The sequence below is a fragment of the Passer domesticus genome, chromosome 6, assembly GCF_036417665.1.
Source record: "Passer domesticus isolate bPasDom1 chromosome 6, bPasDom1.hap1, whole genome shotgun sequence".
NCBI classification, from domain to species: domain Eukaryota; kingdom Metazoa; phylum Chordata; class Aves; order Passeriformes; family Passeridae; genus Passer; species Passer domesticus.
Window position 1 is genome coordinate 25,617,607 of NC_087479.1, and position 20,157 is coordinate 25,637,763.

Below are 20,157 nucleotides of genomic sequence, written 5' to 3' on the forward strand. Positions count from 1 at the left end.
CCTGACACCCTGAGAAGTCAGGGTGTTGATAGCAGTCCAGCCAGATGGTGGCTGCTCCTCCTGGAGCGGCGATCTGCAGAAGGGTGTAGATCCTTTCTGAAAATGCGGCGAAGGAGCAGCTGGGCCTCGGTTCCTGATTCCTCTCGGAAATCCAGCGAAGAAGCCTGTCTGTGGTCTCAGAAATGCTTGTTTTATGGTGGCAGGGATGCTTGGCTCCTCCCTCTGGGTGGAGCATGTCCCAATGGGGTGATGTAACCAATCTTACCAGCCACAGTGAGTAATTCAATAGCCCATTAGCAGGAGATTATCTTCCTGGCAATGTCATTGTTCTTGAAAGAGATAAGAAAAACTGCCTAACCCCCAACAGATGGCAAAAATAGAATACATGCTTATTTTACAAGCCAGGACATTGTGTCATTGTTCCTTGTGAAGCATTTCCTCAACTTTTTGACCAGGATTCTTTGGTTCTAATAAAATGTATCAGCAGTAAATAATAAATATTAAGAAAGCAAACTTAATCTGTCACCAAATTTTTTTTTTCCATAAAAATAGATGTTTGCTGAGTGGAATGGTATATGATACTGAACCCAGAACGTGCACAGAATAGGATACTAATACAGGTGAAACCCCAGAAATCAGTTTCCTGTGTGACTTTGTCTTTACCCCTTCAGAATGACAAAGCTGGTGTTTAATCAGAGATCTTTCACATACTTTCTCTGTACTTCATAAAATATTTTATTTCTCTCAACCTCAGAAGTAAGTCAGTATTTTGGATGATGTTGCACATGTCTGTATCAAGACAGAAACAGGCTGCATACTTGAAAATTGTTTAAAGAACAGCTTTTAAAATTATTTACAAAATGCATACTCAAATACCTTTCTCCATACTATGAAAAATTTTTCCTTTTCTGAGTCCTAAAGCACTCTTCTAAGCAGTGTGGAGTTCAGAAAGCATTATCTTCACTTATCTTGAGGCTACACAAGCACCATTTACCAAGGTGCAGTTTCCCGTTGGGCTTAATTCTATCAAAATATGTGGTGCTGCTGTGGCAAGCAGTGCTCCTGTCCCACTCGTGCTTGTAACTAAGGATGGACTTGGCTAAACCAAGCTAGAAGGGAAACTACGAATTTGTTGCAGTCTTAACTTGCAGGTGGGCTGGGGCTCTCCTGTGTGGGAGCGCTCATGTCCACACCTGCCCGCATCCCTGGGCCGCACCGCGATCGGAGCATGCTGATCATGGAACCCCACCCTGGGGCCGTGTCTTGGCCGCTCTACCTCCGATTCACACAAAAATGCAGTCTCGGGCATAGACTCCCTCCACGCTTACATCCGCTTTAGTGTGTGGATGCTGACCTGTTCACTGCATTAGACAAAGCGGCATCTAGAGACCCCACTCCTTAGTATGAAACAGGCAGTTGTCAATCTTAAACCACGGAACTGCCCAAAAATCAAAGCCATATTATAAGCCTCTTAATCTCTCGCGCTGTCGTTGCAGTTTCACACCCCTGCTTGCACAAACGTGCAAGGCTGGGGAGCAGCGCAGGGCCCCGGCCTGGGCCCGGCGCGCCGCTCCCCCGCGCACGGGGCACGCCCGGCGCCCTCAACACCCGCGGCCCGGCACCCGCCAGCCCCAGCAGCGCACGGCAACACCGCGCGGCGGCGACACAAGCAACCACCGCCCCGGCCGGGGCCAGCCCCGCTCCTCGCCCGCAGCCGCCGCCGAAGCGCCGCCCGGCGCCCTCCCCTCCCGTCCCTCCCCTCAGCGGCCGCTCCCTCGCGAGAGGCGCCGCTCGCCGCCCCGCCCCGCCCCGCCCCGCCCCGCCCCGCCCCGCGCGCCGCAGCCCCGCCCGGCCGCGGCCCCGGCGGGCGCAGAGCGCCGCGAGCAGCCATGATGGTGGGTCCGGGGCGGCCGCGGAGCCGGGCCGGGGCGGGGCAGGGCGGGCGGCGCGGCCGGGCCCTCGCTAACCTGTGCGCTTTGTCTCCCCTCACCCTCCCTGCCGCCGGCCGTGCCCCTCCGTGCCCCGTGCCTGCGCCGCCGCCTCGCCCCCAAGCAGGAAGGCTCGGACGACGGCCCAGATTTCCTCTCGGAGGAGGACCGAGGTGTAAGTGCCGCGGGGAGGCGTCGGGACCCGGCGCCTGGGGCTGGGCGTGGGGGAAACGGGGTCGGCCCCTCTTCGGGGGCCTCCGGGCGCTGCTGGCCCGAGCCCGCCGCGTGGGTGTCGGGCGGAGGCGGGATGCTGGGCTGCGAGCGTCCGGGCTGGCTGTCCGTCCGTCCGTCCGTCCGTCCGTCCGTCCGCCGCGATCTGCTCCTGGCACAGCCTCCCGCTGATATCGGCGTCCTTGTGCGTGTGCTCTTCGTTGTGCTGTCACCCAAGTTTTGGAAGGACAGTTCTTTCGTGCTGTCGTTGGCATAGCTGGGGAGGGGGCTGCGGCCGGAGGTGATGTTCTGTGCTCTCCCGCTGCCGGTCCTGCCCAGGCTGCCCAGCCCCGGCAGCGCCGGCTTCCATCGCGATCTGGGGCCTGGGCGATGCAGTCCTGCCCTCCCTGCTCCCTTCAGGCCCAGGGGCTCTCCCATAGATAACAATGAGACATTGACATTGCAGACACATGCTGCATAATAAACTCTTTATTGAAGAGAAGTTCTGTTGTTGGGACAGGATGCCACAATTTCTTACTGAGAAAACCTTTTTCTCTGTCTTTCTGGTTCTGGCCTTAGTTTCTCTTCTGACTGCTGTATCCATCTTTATTTAACTTGACTGCCACACTTAAGCACAAATCAGCTAACCTACTATAATTTAGTCAGACTGATTATCCCTGTCACTTAGTATCTTGAGGAAGACCAACTGTGAGCAAGGTAGGAGAGCAGCTTCAGGGTTGCTTAGGTTCCCTTGGCTGTTGGTGGTTATTGAAGTGACTGCATACAGTATATTACTAAAAAACCAAAAATCTGAGAAACACTGTGTTGGTATGTAGTTTTATCATGCACACCATAGTCAGATGTTAAATTCAGTGCATGTTTTGTGTTCCAGTTCATGGCCAGAAATTTTAAAAGGTATTCTAATATTGTATCAGGCCAATTCTGGCCACCAGAAAGCTTTTGTCTTTGCGTATACAGCTACTTTACTAAGAATATTGGATAAAAGAGAGAGGAGGTTGTCGTTGTTGTCCTTTGAGTGTCTTCAGAACAAGGATCGAAGAGCTTACTAACTGGAATTTTATTTACATAGGTATTTTATATAGGTTCTCTCTGGTACTTAGGAACAGCTTTGATCTGCACAGTTAAGTTGCCTTTATGTGAAGGTGCAGGTAGAACATAACAATGTGGATCTGACCTCCTGTGAAACTTGTTTGTTTGGCTGGTTATTAGTTTTCCCTCTAAGGCTACAGGTTGTTGAGAGTTCACAAGGTAATTTGAAAACCTTAAGAAATCTCTTAGCAGTCTTGTTTGCACTGTTGTAAGACTTACCATCTCAGTTGGCCAAATCCAGTCTTTTTTTTTTCTCTCCTGTGTCTTCATCTGGTACTGAGGAATTAAACTAGAACAGTGGCCTTCTCATTTCCCTTGTTTTTTTAGAGTTTCTTATTTTCAACCACCTATTACTGTGGGGTTTAATTTTTTCTTTTCTGTCTTAAATACCTGGGGTTAAAACACAGGTTCTTATCTGCATGGGTTTTTTTGTGATACAGAAAGTTAATCAAAAGCAGTATGGCAGTCTGTTCATGAATGGATTTGCTGTACTTTAATCTTCAAAACTGTAATATTTTTTTCTAAGTAGAAATAGTAAAAATAAGCATCTTTTCTTTAAGTGATTCCTAGTTCTGATTTGTTACCTTTCTCTGCAATTAAATAATGAGTAGGTCAAGCCTTTACTTGGAAACATGGATGGCAACTTCTAGTTGGAGTAATTGAGCTTTTAGTTTTGAAAATCAATACTCTTGCCTCTGTTGAATTCAGATATTGCTGTGACAGCTGTACTTCTGCTGCTGCAGGAGCATGTTTATTGGCTACAGTTGTGTTAAGTTTAATCTTGGGGTGGTGGGATGAAAGAGGGCTGGAATTTATGCTGATGCCATACAGAAGAGTAATTCTCAGACAATGGTGTTACACCATATGGAGCCTTTTCTGGAGAACTGTAAAACAGAGCTCTGAGAATCATCTTTGAGGAAGTAGCAGTGGGTGGTCTGTAGAAGGAACTTATTATAAATGGTCTGCATAAAATGAACTTGTGGGAAATGCTTTTCTGAATTTCACTTAGAAAATAGGATGGGATTGAATTTGCTTAGTGTAACTTGGGTGCTGTTGGGATTTTTGTGCTCTCTCTAACATAAACAATACATGCTTTGTAAAGTGGTGTAGTATTGCTCCATTAGTACTGCCTTGTGTATTTTATATCTATATGATCTTTAGGTAATACTCATTCAGTGGAAATGAGCTGTCCTTTAGAACAGGTCAGCTGGAAGCTTAATGCTATGAAAACACTTCGACGGCTTTTGTTGTAGAGGTATTCTTTATCCCCTTGTTTTGTGTATTTGCCTGTCTGTAAAGAGCCAGCTGAAGATAGGGTCCTTTTTACTCTAACATTTTTGAAAGAGCTTAGAGCAGGGAAGTTACTGTTAATGGATGACATTACCTAGGAATGTAACACTTGGTTGTTTCCCTTGTCTGTACCAAATTCCTTACATTATCATTTGAAGTATAATTGATCCTTAAGCAAGAACTTAGATGTTAAATCCTCTCCTTGCATTGTGTTCTCAGTTAGTACTGTAACACTGGCCTGGGTTTTGGCTTCTGGTGTTTTCTAGACCCTTTGAATAGAGTAGGGACTTTCTTGGTATAGCATAGGGAACTGTAAAGTAATTAAATCAGGTTTTGTTTTGCACGTTGTTCAGCATGGATGTAGATAACATATGTAAGCGTAAAATTATCATGCAATATTGTATGTATTAGACTTGGAGGGGGGCAAGATAAAAATACTACCCTATCTCTATTTTTTCCATACTTTTAAGGTACGTTCATTTCAGTTTTCATCTGTATCAGACTTCTTTTATTTTTTTCATTTTCTACTTCCTTTGTCACTAGAAAACCATCCATTGGTGACAGCTTTATTTTGGAAGTAGTGATGCAGAGTTTGTTTAAGTTTGTGGTGCAGTGATGTTGTTTGTGAATTCAATTTCCAGTAATGCAATGTGATTCGTTGTGTCACATGAATACATTTAAAGTCCTTCAACTTTCTGATTGTCTTTGACACCTTTCATAAATGCTTCATTACCATTGCAGATGAAAATATTCCCTGTTGGCAGTCAGGCTACATGGCATAACTTAACATATGATTAAACTCTTCAAAACTGTTACAAACTCAACTCAGTATAAATCAAACAAATAGTCCTTTACAGCTGTATGTCATGGGTGAAGTTGTCATATTTAGTTATTAATTTTCTCAGCATAAATAGGACTTTTGTATCTGAAATTTGGAATAGTGCATATAGTCTGGTTGCACTGCACTGGGTATGCTCTAATGGCAAACTTGATCAGCTGCTGTACTGAATTCTAGAGTTTTGTATAGTACCACTTCAAAAAAAAAAAGGAGGAGCAAAAGTATTTTGATATAAATATTTGTGACCTGTGAAAGATTACAAAAATACCATTTAGATAATTTAGATTATTTGCTGAGAGTACTCAGTCTGTTAATGTATTCTGGGGGGCCCAGAGAAAAACAAACAGTACCCCAGACAGTGTAACCACAAAAACCTTTTTACACACTGAAAAATGTGGTGTCATGACATAAGAGAGACATCGGTATGTCATTATATTTTTCTTTCCTAAATTAGATGGTAAGCATTTGGAAACTCAGTAGGAGCTAGGAGATTCTGCCTCTGAGAAGTGATCTGCAAGAAACCATTGCATGATAATATGCCTTTGTGTGAGGCAGTGACCCTCTAAACCTTGGGGAAGAAAAACAAAAGGCAATGCCTGAATCACGTGTGTGAATATGTTACTGTGCAGTCATTTTAATGATTTCCAACATCACTGTAAGGAAAAGCTATGTGTAAGAGTTTTTGAACAGTTACATTTTGCTAGCCTTAGCAGAATATGCTCGACTGCATGATTCTGGTTTACTTTAACACACTAATTCTAGATCCACGAGTCTGGTTGCTGCTACTTAGGCAAGAGTTGTCCATGCATCAAGGTTAACAGCAAGACTAGAGTGGGATCTGACCACTATGATTTAATATAAAGGTAACTTATGGAAAACAAGATATGGCAGTTGATGCTTCTGTCCTAGAGCTTTTCCAGTGCCTCACAGTGTTACCTTCAAAATCTGCTCATGTGTAACTTCTGTACTCTTTCTTGAGAATACTTAAGAATTTTTGTGCTTAAGTATTGACTTTAAAATGCAATCCTGAAAAAAATTTATGGAGAAAGTCCAAATCTCTGTATGGCAAAGCATTTTTATACTGTAGAACGGGATATTTGTAGAAAAAATGCAGCATCAGAGAAAACACCATGCCTCAGTAAAAAGTAGGCCTTGTGAGCATGATGTTGAAATATTTTTTGACAATGTGATTGGAAAAGATTTCAGGGTAAGCATTAGTGCTTGTAAAAACATTCCAAATGTCTGTTGGCCACGATGATGAAATTGTCATGGGACAAATTCCTCTAGAACAGCAAGGGTGCAAGGGTGAGGGGACTTGAATTTCCAGTTGGGCTCTAGATGAGGTTGCACCAAGTACTGAAGCCTTTGGTCCAGTTACTGTCAAATATTGTGGTGCTTAGATAATATTTCAGTTTTGCTATATTTGATCACTTTATCTTTTTCTTTTTTCAATGTTACTGGAATTATTTTGTGAAAGAGTTCAGGTTTCATGTCCTGTAGAAAAAAAACACATGTATTCCTTGCACTTTTGCCATTTCTCATGCTCATTTTGAAGACATCAAAGTCTTGGATTTAAGTGTTTTGCTTTGGGGTTTTTCAGAAAAAAAATATTTCCAAGAAGACTTATCTCTGTGAAGTTCAGGATATTCTTTTAAGCTTTTTCATTATATGATGAGATATGTTGAACAGTATAGTGTAAGACAGTGTGAGTAAATCAGGTCTATAACTGCTCTTGCTTCTTTGAAATAGAACTACTTTTCCTCTTAAAAGTACTTTTCCAATTGTTAATATCCTTATAATTTCCTTTACAAGTATATTTAGAACAGCTTGTCAGTTTAGAGGAATGGGGATGATAAAGAGAAAAACCTACCAAACTTGTTGCTACCTGTAAATGTACTTTGTCTTGAGCATCTCAATTACTAGCAAGTTAACAATCTACAGAAATGAAAATAGTGCACTAAGAAGGCATACTGTAAAGGAGATTATTATTTGTTCATAGGGAGTACTACTGGAATTTCTTTTTCCTGCTGGAAATAATCTTTTAATGTTGCAGGGTTTTGTGATCTGTCTTCAGCATTGCAGGATCAGGGTTCATTTCAAATAAAGAATAATGGAAATATACTTTACCTTTTTTTTTTAAGCTAAATATATTTTTCTTCAGCTTAGAGCAATAAATGTAGATCTCCAGACTGATGCTGCTCTGCAAGTGGATATCTCAGATGCACTCAGTGAGAGGGATAAAGTGAAATTCACAGTCCATACAAAGGTAAAACCTGGCTTTGTACACGCAACAGTTCTTAATTATATACAAAATAGAGTTTGCTTAAACTGTTTGTTGAAACAAAGTGTAACACAATCCAGAGGAAATGAGAAAGTAGAATTATCTCATATTTATGAGACTGTGTAGTTGCAGTGCATAAGAAAAAGATGACAAAGAGTTAAAAAACAGTTTATAAGAAAGTTATGTTCATTTTTTGTGTATTGATGTGTTGTTATGCCATTCCCATGCCTATTAATTAGCCTGTTTGCAGATAGAATCATTAATATACATGAATATACTAAAGTATAGTTTTTTCATTTGATTAGATCTTACTATAGTTTCAGATTCTAAAAGCATATTTTGTAATTGTATTACATTCAGGGATCATTTTTAATTACTGTTGTTTATGGCTTTTTTTAGATTTGAATGTTTATTGATTGCAGAGTGACAGAATATTTGAAATTGAATAAAATATCTGGACATCATCAATCCTATCTCCTCCCTCACTCTCACCATTAAATTAGAGTGCACAGGAGTGCATTGCCCAGGATTTCTCCATTTGGGTTTTGATTACAGAATCATAGAATCACTTAGGTTGGAAAAGACCTCTAAGATTGAGTCCAACCATTAATCCAGCACTGCTGACTCCACCATTAAACCATGTCCCTAAGTGCCACATCTACATATTTTTAAATACCTTCAGGGGTGGTTGCTCAACCATTTCCCTCGGCAGTCCCTTCAAAAACTTGACAGCCCTTTTAGTGAAGAAATTCTTTTAATATCCAATCTAAACCTCGCCTGGTACAACTTGAGGCTATTTCCTCTTGTCTTCTCACCTATTACTTGAGAGAGGAGACCACTGCCCCACCTGGCTACAGCCTCATATCAGATACTTGTAGAGAGTGATAAGGTCAACCTCTGATTTTTCATTAGCCAAAACACCTCCAGCTCCCTCAACCACTCTTCATCAGATTTGTGCTCCAGAGCTGCCACCAGCTCTGGTGCCCTTCTCTGGGCACACTCCAGCACCTCAGTGTCTTTCCTGTCAGGAGGGGCCCAGAACTGGATGCAGGATTAGAGATGTGGCCTCAGCAGTGTCCAGCACAGGGAGACAATCACTGCCCTGGTCCTGCTGGCTGCAGTATTTCTGATACAAGTCAGGATGCCATTGGCCTTCTTGGCCACCTGGGCACACGCTGGATCATGTCTAGCCACTGATGAGGTTCTTTTCCACTGGGCAGCTTTCCAGCTGCCCTGCCCCCAGCCTGTAGCACTGTCTGGGGTTGTGACCCAAGTGCAGACCTGGCTCCTCACCTTGTCGAACCTCCTACAGTTGGCCTCAGCCCGTGGATCCAGCTGATGTGGATCCCTCTGCAGATCCTTCCTGCCCTCTGGCAGATCAACATCTCCACCCAACTTGGTGTCTTCTGCAAACTGACTAAGGGGCACTTGGTCCCCTCATCCAGATCATCAGTAAAGATACTAAACAGAACTCCAGGGTTAAATTAATAAAGATATTAGACATGATGATGAGAGCAGGCACTCTACAACCTGTTATGGTAACCCATGCCAACTGATTGGTGCACTAATTAAGATGAGGGTAATTACTGTGGTATGAGCTTTTGGGCACATTTTTGTTGTTCCCTCAAGGTTTTTTCTCATGTAGTAATGAAAAGCCTTGTTTTTAGTTGAGCTTTTCTTCCTCTGTGTCTCCTTTCCCCCCATAATTCTACTTCCTTTTACCCTTCTAGAGTTCCTTACCAAATTTCAAACAAAACGAATTTTCTGTTGTCCGGCAACACGAAGAGTTTATTTGGCTTCATGATTCTTTTGTTGAGAACGAGGACTATGCTGGCTATATTGTAAGTACTGGTATTCTTTTGGTTTATATGTGCCGTTTTCTGTGGGCTGGATCAAAACTACTTGAGACTGCTTTTAAATGCAGTGGAAACAGCAGGTGTTCATTCCTTATGAAATCAGATAATCTTCTCTAATACTTCATTTTATGCAATTACACAAAATTAATGGTTGAAGCAAGCTTGGAAGAAAGCTACAGTAGCTGTCATACTTTCTTGCCCTTTACTCCTAAGAAGTGAGTAGTTTAATTTGTCTCCAAGAGTATTTTTATGCCACTGTGTTAAAAGTGTGGGAGAGGTTGAACTGTGTAACTTGCTGGTATTGTTTCTGCAAGCTAATGTTTAACTCAGTTACAAGTTTCATGTTTCTTTTGTTTTAGCTGAAATGGTAGACTTTTCGAGTTCTCATTATAAAGATCAGAATGATTTTTCTATAAATAAGAGGAAGGAAAAACCAATTTAAATACCATGTAGAACTACAGGGAACCTCAATATATAATAACTTACAGTTTGAAGTTAATTTCAGGCATTCCAGGAACAGAGGTCTCAAAACAGGCACCGTATGATACTGAATATTGAAAATGGTGCTGCTTTTCATACACTAATTGCAAATAGGAATATCTGTTATCTTGGTATGAAACTTTAGTATTTGTTTTGTATTTGGGGGATGTTTGCTGATTCATATGGTAAACAGATACTTCTAATTGATTAGCGGGTAAATTATAATGAGTATAATCTGTGATGGTCATACCATTCTTGAGCTAGTCTTTTCATAGTCAGAGAAGCTACTTGAAGTGATTAGACCTTCAGTGTGGTAACAACTAGTTTCAGACGATTGACCATCTAGATGCTGGATTTTTCTTTTTTTTCTGTAATATGTTAATGTAATGGGCCAATATCAGTAAATTAAAATTTAAACATATTTGGTTCTGTGTTCCTTTCCTGGCACCAATTCAGGTTTAGTTTGACTCTGGTGTTTTCTCTTTCAGTGTTAATATACTGTATTACAAAATTAATGTACAGCCTTGTTAACTGGGGGCTTTGTTACTTCAGCACATATGTCTTTAATGTCAACAGTGCTGCAAGAAAGAGCCAGTGCCTGCAAACAATAGGGAATGGTTTTCTTGGTTTAAAGTTTTGGGGAGTTAGAAACGGATGGTGTGAAAACAATTGTGGAATTCTTTCTTCTTTCTTTTTTTCTTCTTTCTTGAAACAAGAAATAATCCTTACCAAATAAGCTAAACCAAAACTAATTAAAAATAATTTTTTCAAGTTTTAAGTCATTGTCATGGGAAATGAAGTATTATTTGGCTTCTGTTGTAATTAAACTGAAGCCATTAGTTAATGCTTTAGTAATCTTCAAGGATACTTGACCGAAATTGGTGTAGTAATGTAGCACGAATAATTCATGAATAAGAGAAATCCAGAAATTTTTGTAAGAGAGACCGCGTTTAAATGCAGTGGAATTTATCCAGAAATGCTGTAATGAATGATGAAAGAGAGAAACATGTATTAAAAAGCTGCAGGCAGTCTACAGTTCCTGTACTGTGAATGGGTGTTGTTTGACTGAGAAAATGAGAACTTAAAAAAAAATTGGATTAAATTCCAGATTCCACCAGCACCACCCAGGCCTGACTTTGATGCCTCCAGGGAGAAACTGCAGAAACTTGGAGAAGGGGAAGGATCAATGACTAAAGAAGAATTCACCAAGATGAAACAAGAACTGGAAGCGTATGTAGACTTGATTACTACTTTATTAATTTATTTATATTCCAAAACTTTTAATGCTGTTTGCTGTCCCATGTTTCCGATCTCACTGTAATGGTTCTCTGTGAAACACAGACTTGAGAATCCAGTTGTTCTATAACCAAGGTTAATCTTAGTGATCATGATCAGTGCCATTAGGAAAATTGTGGAAATAATTTCATGGAAGATCTTCTGAAACAGGAAATAAATTAGCTTGTTCTTGAGCATCCTTTCATAAGAAAGAAAGTACTTAGATCCTGTTCTTCACAGAACACCTGCAAAGGGAGAAGATAGCCTCTATCTTTTTTAGTTCTGGTATTCCACATTTGATAAGTATAATTAGACTTCAGGGTAATACACTCAATGATTGGGAGTAGGGAGTTGTGCATGTGGTTGGTTCTGTAAACTTAGATGCCAACCTTCTGTTCCCCAAGAAATACGAAGATTACTAGAAAATTCCTTTTTTGACACTTTTTTTAAAAATTTTTTCCACAAGGAGAATATACTTCCTGAAAATACTATTTTCCCTTACTATGAATTTAATTTATATTGAAATAACTGCTCTGAAGCTTCTTGTTCCATATTGAGTTACACAGTGAAGTTTCTCCTTGCTTCGTCCATTTTCTTTATCATGCATTCACTTCTTTGATCTTTTTCCTGTCATTGGTTTCAGTTTTCAAGTGTATATTTACACTGCTTCTAGACTGCTTCTATCAAGAGCTCTGAATTGGCAAGAAAAGTACATAGAACTCTTACAACTGCTGCTTTCTCTCCGAACTTCAGCTGCTGTGAGCAAATGTCTTAAAAAGCTCTGTATTAGTGATATGTACAACATAATTTATAGCAGAGTAGATATACACTTCATATGCAGAAAACTGGAAATTAGCAGAACACTATAGATTTTAAAGAATCTGGTTTTCCAGCGGCCCTGATCATGATTCTCTTGTGGTCTGGTTAGGGGTTGGATAACACAGAAAACTTTGGGTTTCTTCTACTGCCACCTCCATCCTCTGCATCCTCCTTTTTTGTCTTCACTGAATGACTACTACTCTCACTGAGATCAAACATCTCCCAACACTGGCCCTGCTGGTTTGCTGGTATGTAAATCTTAACCTCCTTGCACATAGTGGAAGGAACAGCACTGATTACAATTTCACTGTTTGACCTCAGAATGGGAAAAAGAGCCCTTTCCTCATTTTTAGATGAGTTGCATCTTACTCATTGAATTTGCAAAGCACAATGAATTCTAGCAAACTTGTATTGATAAGAGTGCCTTCCTCTTAATTAAATTCCAAGTGAGTAATTGCGTTGAAGTTGAGTTGGCTGAACTGGGCAACCATGTGATTGTTGTGGTTAAATGTGGTTTTTTGTTGTACCTACCAAATGCAGCTCTTAATTTCACTTTTAGAGCCACTATGAAGTGAGACATCAATGTAAGCTTTGGCTCAAAAATGCTAGGTGCTTTAACATGAAATAAAAGACTGTCTAAACAGCTAACAAAACTACATAAACATACGAATAAGTAAGGAGGGTGCAAATGGGAAAGGGGATGGAGATGGGGAGGAAGGAATTTGCACATCAGTACACAGGGCTGAGGGACTGTAGTCTGTACCTTAGTTTCTTGAATTTTGGGGTGCTGGGGAAAGGACAATGAAATGAGGTTACACTTTCAGCAAACCAGTGTCTGCTAGCTCACCGTAAAAATTGGAGTGTATTTGTTGACTCTTCATTAAAAGTCTCTCTGTAATGTGTTTGGGCTTCAAATTTCTCCCTAGTATTAACACTGCAGTATTTATTTATGTCTATATCAAACATTGAAGTGATAAACTCCAATATATCAGCTTGTAATTTTGTACCCTTACTGAGGATCTCTTAAAGCTGCTCACTAGCTTTATCTCAAACTTAATTGCTTCATATGAAGTTCTTATGTCTGTCTTATTTCTTGTTTTTAGTGAATATTTGGCAATATTCAAGAAGACAGTTGCAATGCATGAAGTGTTTTTGTGTCGCGTGGCAGCACATCCTATTTTGAGAAAGGACTTAAATTTCCATGTATTCTTGGAATATAATCAGGATGTGAGTATTGAAAACTGAATTGCTGGCAAGAGAAATCAAGATGTGCTTTTATGGTAGGATGGAAAACTGATTAAGAGGGAATTACCTCCTGGAGCAAATTACATCAATTCCTTCATGCCAGACATATTTGTATCATAAAAGTTAGAAATTCGTTTAGTCTGTAGCAGTTTGTTTTCTGCCACCTGGGGAATAAATGCACTGTATGCTTTAACCTCAGCATCAAAAATATTACTGGAAATCCAGTATATTTAGGAGTAAAAAGATGAGCTTTTGGTGGTGATTTCACTTGACAGTATACTTTTTCACTCTTTGAATTATTTTTATTTGCTGCGGGAAAGAATGATGCAACAAAATGGAACATTAATTTTTTAGGATTTGGTGTAAATTCTGTTGCTAACAAAAACGGGAGAGAATTTCTGATGAAATATTCTGATAATGATGTGAGTGAAAACGTGGTTAATTTTTTCTGAGTATTGGACTAGTGGGGCTATCCACATGTAACATACTGAATTGAGATAATGGAGAGTACTTTTGGATTCATAACTCTTTGGTGTTGGAGAATGTGTGCTCCTATTCTGCCAAGAGGTTCAGTTACTTTTTAAAATTGCGGGAATCAACATTGAGTGGAAGAAATTATTACACAGACTGGCTCAACTGCATACATACTTAATTCAAAATATGTTCCTCTGTTGCTTGATGTAGAAATGCTTGCAGGTTCAGGCACTCGGTTTACTTACACTGGGAACAGTTAGATGGACAAGGAAGAGTGTGAGGAGGCTTAAACCAGCATGATCCTCTGGATGTCAAAGATCTGCCATTCACCAGAGAGGGAAACATGGCTGTATTAACTATTGTTACATCAACTCAGCTATACTGTGCATGATAAATACTGTGTTATTGGTAACTGAAATGCACACTCTGTACATTTGGTACTATCTGCAGGTGCTAGAATGGTGCTGATCTTTTTTTTTCCTTTTTTTTTTTTCCTCCTAGAATGGTATTTTAGGTGATAAAAAATCTAGTAAATGAGGTAGTCTTAATTCTGTATGCAAGGTGCCCTCTCCCCATTAGTGCAGAGTACAAGAATAAACAGAGAACAGGAAAACTGTTTTAAGTATAGCAAGTAGGGGTATGTAGTTCTGTTTAATTTTTTTAAGCTTGTATTGCCTCTAGAAAATGAATTAACATGATAAATTAATTTGTTTTTCAGTTGAGTGTTCGTGGGAAAAATAAGAAAGAGAAACTTGAAGACTTCTTCAAAAATATGGTTAAATCAGCAGATGGTGTCATTGTTTCAGGAGTAAAGGTGATTACTGCTTCACATAGCAAGATTTAAAATGTATTAACATTTGTCACCTTTTTTAATGAAGCAGAATTTTACATAGGTACAAAAATGGGATTTTTATAGTGATATCTAACTTAAGAATAGTGGTAGACCATGGGTGAGAACTTGTGGCCTGGATGCAAAATAACTGAGAGCTTTCTTGTGGCCTTTCCAGTACTCTATGAAATTAAGCACCTTTTTTATACATAGATAATTGATAATCTGGTTGGTGGGTTTTTTTGCTCAGGCCTGCCATTTTATATAGTGGAAAGGAGAACTAGATGTGACAACTGCTTCTTTTCAGAAGTTACTAATGGAGTGAATTTTCCCAGTCTTGCAGAATCTGTCTGCTGTTTCAAGGAGCAGCAGTAGAGGTTATATGATTTTTCCCAGTAGGTGTAAGAATGTTACTGAGGAAAAAAAAAAAAGTAATGAAAATTCAATTTAATTTTTACTTTTCCAAAAGCTACAAGATCACTTTCATAGCAAGCAGAAATTCTGCAGAGGATGACTTTTAATCTCTTTTCTTTCTAATGGTGACCTTCCATTTGGTAGCAATTTTTACAAGAGTTAAAAGTTTCTAGGTTTAAAATATTTTTTTAAACTGCTGGAAAGTGGATATAACCATGGATTAATTATGACTTGGAGAAAAACACAAAGTCCAAATAACTTCCAGTTTTGTAATATTGTTCAAAGCCCATGTTATAGGCTATTCCATGGTATTGAGCATCTGTGTTATTTTAGGTTTATGAAAATAAGGATAAACCAGTTATCTCAAATTATATTACAGACAATATTAACATTTACCTTTGTTTACCAGATTGAAAGCAGTCTGTCACTAAGATCAGTGTTCTGAGCTAGGAGTTCAAATCAACTTGTCTGAGACCCCAGCCTCTGTGCTGCTGGGTGACTTTCATCCCTTCTCCCCTTTTTCTAAATAGATTACATGTATTCTGTTTTTCTGTCACCCTTGGTGATCCTTTGCTATTCCTTCATGTTTAGTTATATAGACTTTTAGCGTACTTTTTGCGAATTCTTAATTCTTACTAAATTCTTAATAAAACTTAAGGTCATGATATAGGTGGAGAACAAATCAATTCATATAAATGGTGTTTTGGAGAACAAAACCAGATGCATTTCCTGTCACGGCAACAGTGAAATGTGCAACTTTACTGTGCAATTGCTCTGTAGAGAGTGGTGAAATCCTGTTTTATTAATTGTTCCCTTTTTTGGTAGGATGTGGATGACTTCTTTGAACATGAGAGAACATTCCTTGTAGAATATCACAACCGAGTCAAAGATGCTTCTGCCAAATCTGATAAAATGACAAGATCACATAAAAGTGAGTTTTTTCAGGGTGCAAATAGTACTGATTAAGGTGTACAGAAGTTGTTAGTGAGGAGAAGTAATTTTTAGTTTATTTTTTGCATGTGCAAAGTGAGTTCGTTTCTCCAAGTGTAGCCTTCTGAGTCTAAAGAAGTTCAATCTGACTTTCTAAGTTTAGGCTTTGCTGCAGTAAACTAGATGGAGTAAGAACAGCCTGGTGCAACACTGAGTATATATTTATTCTTCATGCTGTCTGCTTGAAAAGAAATACACTTTAAGCATTAGTATTTTTTTGAAGTCTGATTTAGTCATTTAGGTGTAGAGGTGGGTAATATGGCAGTGCAGGTGATTTTACTCCTAGTGCAGTTGTTGTAGACTAGATGTGGTTGATTCCATCGAGGGCAATGTCTTGGCAAACTGGGCATGACATTATCTTGCTAACAAAGTTACCTTTGCTCGTGGCAAACTCCTCTTTGGGCCATTGGTTCTAGACTAGATTTCCATTTTTTAGCCATTTAGAATGGAAATAGCAATGCATACATTGAGTAGCCTGGTTTGCAGGATCCCTTTTCTTACTGAGACAAGATTTACCACTTGCCTATTGATTTGTCTTTGTGAGCTGAGTGCTAGGCATTGTGATTTCTGAAAGTTCTAGATGGTCTTCTCAAGTGCAGTTCATTTATTTGAGAAAATGAAAAATCTTTGGGTTAGGACTATTGTGTTTGATTTAGGATTACTGTGTTTTGAGAAGCTCAGAAGAAATTGACCTGTGTTGCCCTTGATTTTAAGTTTTTCTGCCTAGATAAATCAAAATTGATCTTCCAGATTCTGTCTGTTCCTTGAAGTTTGGGTCTGATTTTCAGATACTGTCTTTGCTGTCTAAAGTAATACAGTTCATACAAAACCAGGTCACAAACCTTTCATGAATCTCCATTGATAAGATCTCTAAAACGGATACTGCATAAGATGTTAAACCAAGAATTTACTGAGTTCTTCAGATGCTTCTCTTGCTGTTGCATGAACACTGAGTCTTTTGTAGTTTAAGTATCTATGGTAGAAGATGGAAAGAGTCAGTTATGGCTCAGTGAGCTAAGGACCCTGCTTATGCATTCAGTTACCCCCTAAAGTGGTTTCTGGTGGTTTTGGTTGCTTTCTTAAAATGAGAACTGAACTTTATTCATGGTAATGAAGTGCCAAGATTTATTTACAGAGTGAGAAAGGCTTTAACATTAGTTGTAGAAGTGGGAAAATCCTTTGAAATTAGGTTGTAGAGGATCTGATGGGAAAGGATTGATCAAACTCATGACAAAGCTTCATTGGTTTCCAGGCTCAAATCACGTACAATGTTTACTGACAACTTCTGCCAAACTGTGACAAATAGCACCTTTTGAAATTCTGGCTAGAGGAGTAGAGCAATGACTTGGGAAACCTGTTTTGGACATGGGCAATCTCTAGTTTATGGATAACATGATCAACACAGAGCTGCAGGTCTTGCAGAGACACCAACTTGCCATTTCCAGCAGAAAATCAATTTTTATGTTGAAATTGGAGGAATAGAAGGGGAGATTAATTGCTTCATAATACCATTCTTCACTGTAACCAGCTGCATTGATACATATGGACTAATGAATTATGTGGAGGCTGACCTACTCAATCTGTTAAGGTTGTGCTATTAGGAAAAAATAATTCTGCTTAAAGGCATATAAACTTCAGAAATAACAAAACAAATGTATTTTCCTGTTCATTGCTTGGATCTGTTAGTTTTCATCATCCACTGAGTTAATACCTAAAGGTTTTTAAAAAGGCTCTGTGTGCAAATTTACTTTTTATATTTCTTATATTATATAACAATACCTCACTAGTGAAATTATGCAGCCTTCTTAGAAATATTGCTTATAATTTATTGTTTAAAGTGATTTAACATTAATGCTACTTTAACCAGTGACTGCTTGTTGAAGAGGTAAGGGTTTTCTAAAAATAAGGATGTGCTAGACAATGTGCTGTGTATATAGTGCTGTATTTTTTGTAGTTTGGAGTTCGTAGTCAATTAACTGCTCTCAAACACACAGACTTTGCTGCTGTTAAACTGTGATTTTTTTCCTCAAATAGTTTTAAAATAAAATTTAAATTCAGACTTTAACCATTAAGTCTTCCACCAAAATAAAACAAAAAAAAAAATTGCACAATTAATACACCTAGCAGGTTGTAATTGCATAAAATACTCCTAGGTAAATTACAGACTTTGCAATTTGGTGAAAGCACTGTTTTTGTTGTGTGAAGTTATCCTTCCTATTAAGTGATGGGATCGCAATTTTATTTCTACTTTTGTGTTGAAGCATGTGGTTTTAGAAATATACCTATTTTTGAAGAAAGGAATTTCAAAATTTTCAGAAAGAAGAGGAATGAGGTAGTAAAAGTGCTTGTTTGTTTTTCTAGATGTGGCGGATGACTACAATAGAATTGGTTCTTCATTATATGCATTAGGAACGCAGGACTCCACAGATATATGCAAGTAAGATATTGTTAATAACCTACAGGGTCATTTGCTGTGTAGCAGTCTTAGTGGTGGCCTGCTGAGATTCATAGCTCTTGTTAAGAGAAAAGCAGAATTTATTACAGCTGTATCACATCAAAACATTTTCTTCTCTACTATTTCGTTTCTTTGGCAGGCTGCATTTAACAGTTTTGTTTTAGTATTCGTCTGTGAAAAAATGCTAATTTCTAAAGTGTAGAAAATTGCGCAGTTGAGATGGAAAAGTCCTTATCAAATAAGGAAAAAACCCAGAATTCTTTCACCATTTTAAAAAAAATGCTTTGATATATGCAGCAAGCACAGGTCTCAGTCGGAGTATATGGATTTTTCTGAGTGTACCAACATCCTGAAAAATAGTTCTGCTGTTTTGGGAAGTTTACTGCCCTTAGGAAAACAAAGGAATCTACAGAGATCCCCAGAACTTTAAACAGTGTCTCTACGTACAGATGTTTGTCCTTTAATCTTTCAGTGATTTGCTTGAAGTCTGGTGTATCTGACAGTAAAACTTAGTTAACTACCTTAAAGATGTCAGTGCTTGTCAACATACACACACGGTGTGATGTTGGTGTCAGTGTGATGACAGGTAGGACATGAAAGTTAACTTTCTAATATACCTGAATTACAGTGATGTACTTCCAGATATGGTGATAGCTTGTATACCAGATACTTTGATGATAGTATTGATATTTGTTGTCGTCCATTAGGGTGTGTCAGAAATCACATCTACCTTCTGTCAAAATAGTATCATTTGACTGTAATTCAGTCTGCTGTAAGACTGAAGCATATTGTCTCCTGCAGTGGAGATGTTGCCACACTGTTGCTCAGTATCCCTGAATTCCAAGTAGGATGACATATGTCATGTTTACTGTGTGAAGAAAAGTACATTCAAATTTGTGTAAAGGACACTTGATAATAGTGTAAGACCATTGACCATGGTTCTGGTGTTAGGGGTTTAATTCACAGAAGCATAAAGAATCCTTGAGGAGCTGAGCAATTTTTCTTTACTTAAAAATATCCATCTGTTATGCTTTGTTTGTCCCTTGCCTTTCTTACATTGCCCAGTTCCCACATGTTTGAAGTTTGAAACTTAGTATGTTCTCTGAGTCCAGTGAATTATAACTGTAAGCAATGCCTTTGCAATCTTTATTGCCAGACACAGACTGTAGTGTAAGTAGAATGTTTTGAACAGTCTAATTACTGTGTTGTAATATGAGCTGTTTCCTTTGCACAGGTTTTTTCTGAAGGTGTCAGAGTTGTTTGACAAAACAAGGGTATGTACTACGAAAGGGACATCATGTGTCAACAAGGCATTAATGTGTGGATTAATATGGGTGCTTCTAGATGGAGCATTTAAGCAATGTGTAGTATGGAAGGAGAAAGTGTAAGGTTTCAGTTGTGTTTTGTAAAATGAACCTTAGGACTTCTCAGTCTGCCAAACATTTCTAGGCAGTCTGCTGTAATACCCTTCTATTCCTCTAAAATGCATTGAGGTCCTGCATACTTGTTACTGGTAATCACAGAACTTGTTATGGATAAAAGAAATAAAGAAATTGAATCCTTAATCAAAAAAAAAAAGGTGGTAATACTGTTTTTTTTCTGGAGCCAAGATCTGTTTCTGCAATTATTTGACTCAAAAGTAATGTTGCTTATGCTTGTAACC

The 20,157-nt window shown here is 39.1% G+C and overlaps 1 protein-coding gene across 2 annotated transcripts in view; it reads left to right on the forward strand.

The window, feature by feature from the left end:
- Positions 1-1,825: 1,825 nt before the first annotated feature.
- SNX6 (sorting nexin 6) overlaps positions 1,826-20,157 on the forward strand; it is a 28,044-nt gene continuing 9,712 nt past the window's right edge. The window contains exons 1-10 of one of the 2 annotated variants that reach the window (XM_064423974.1): positions 1,826-1,895; positions 2,056-2,103; positions 7,538-7,642; positions 9,388-9,498; positions 11,102-11,223; positions 13,191-13,314; positions 14,525-14,620; positions 15,875-15,980; positions 18,401-18,476; positions 19,729-19,768. In XM_064423974.1, coding sequence (XP_064280044.1) covers positions 1,890-1,895; positions 2,056-2,103; positions 7,538-7,642; positions 9,388-9,498; positions 11,102-11,223; positions 13,191-13,314; positions 14,525-14,620; positions 15,875-15,980; positions 18,401-18,476; positions 19,729-19,768 — 834 coding nt within the window. In that variant the 5' untranslated portion in view covers positions 1,826-1,889. Of the gene's footprint in view, positions 1,896-2,052; positions 2,104-7,537; positions 7,643-9,387; positions 9,499-11,101; positions 11,224-13,190; positions 13,315-14,524; positions 14,621-15,874; positions 15,981-18,400; positions 18,477-19,728; positions 19,769-20,157 lie in introns of both variants that reach the window. The other variant, XM_064423973.1, reaches the window with a different exon arrangement.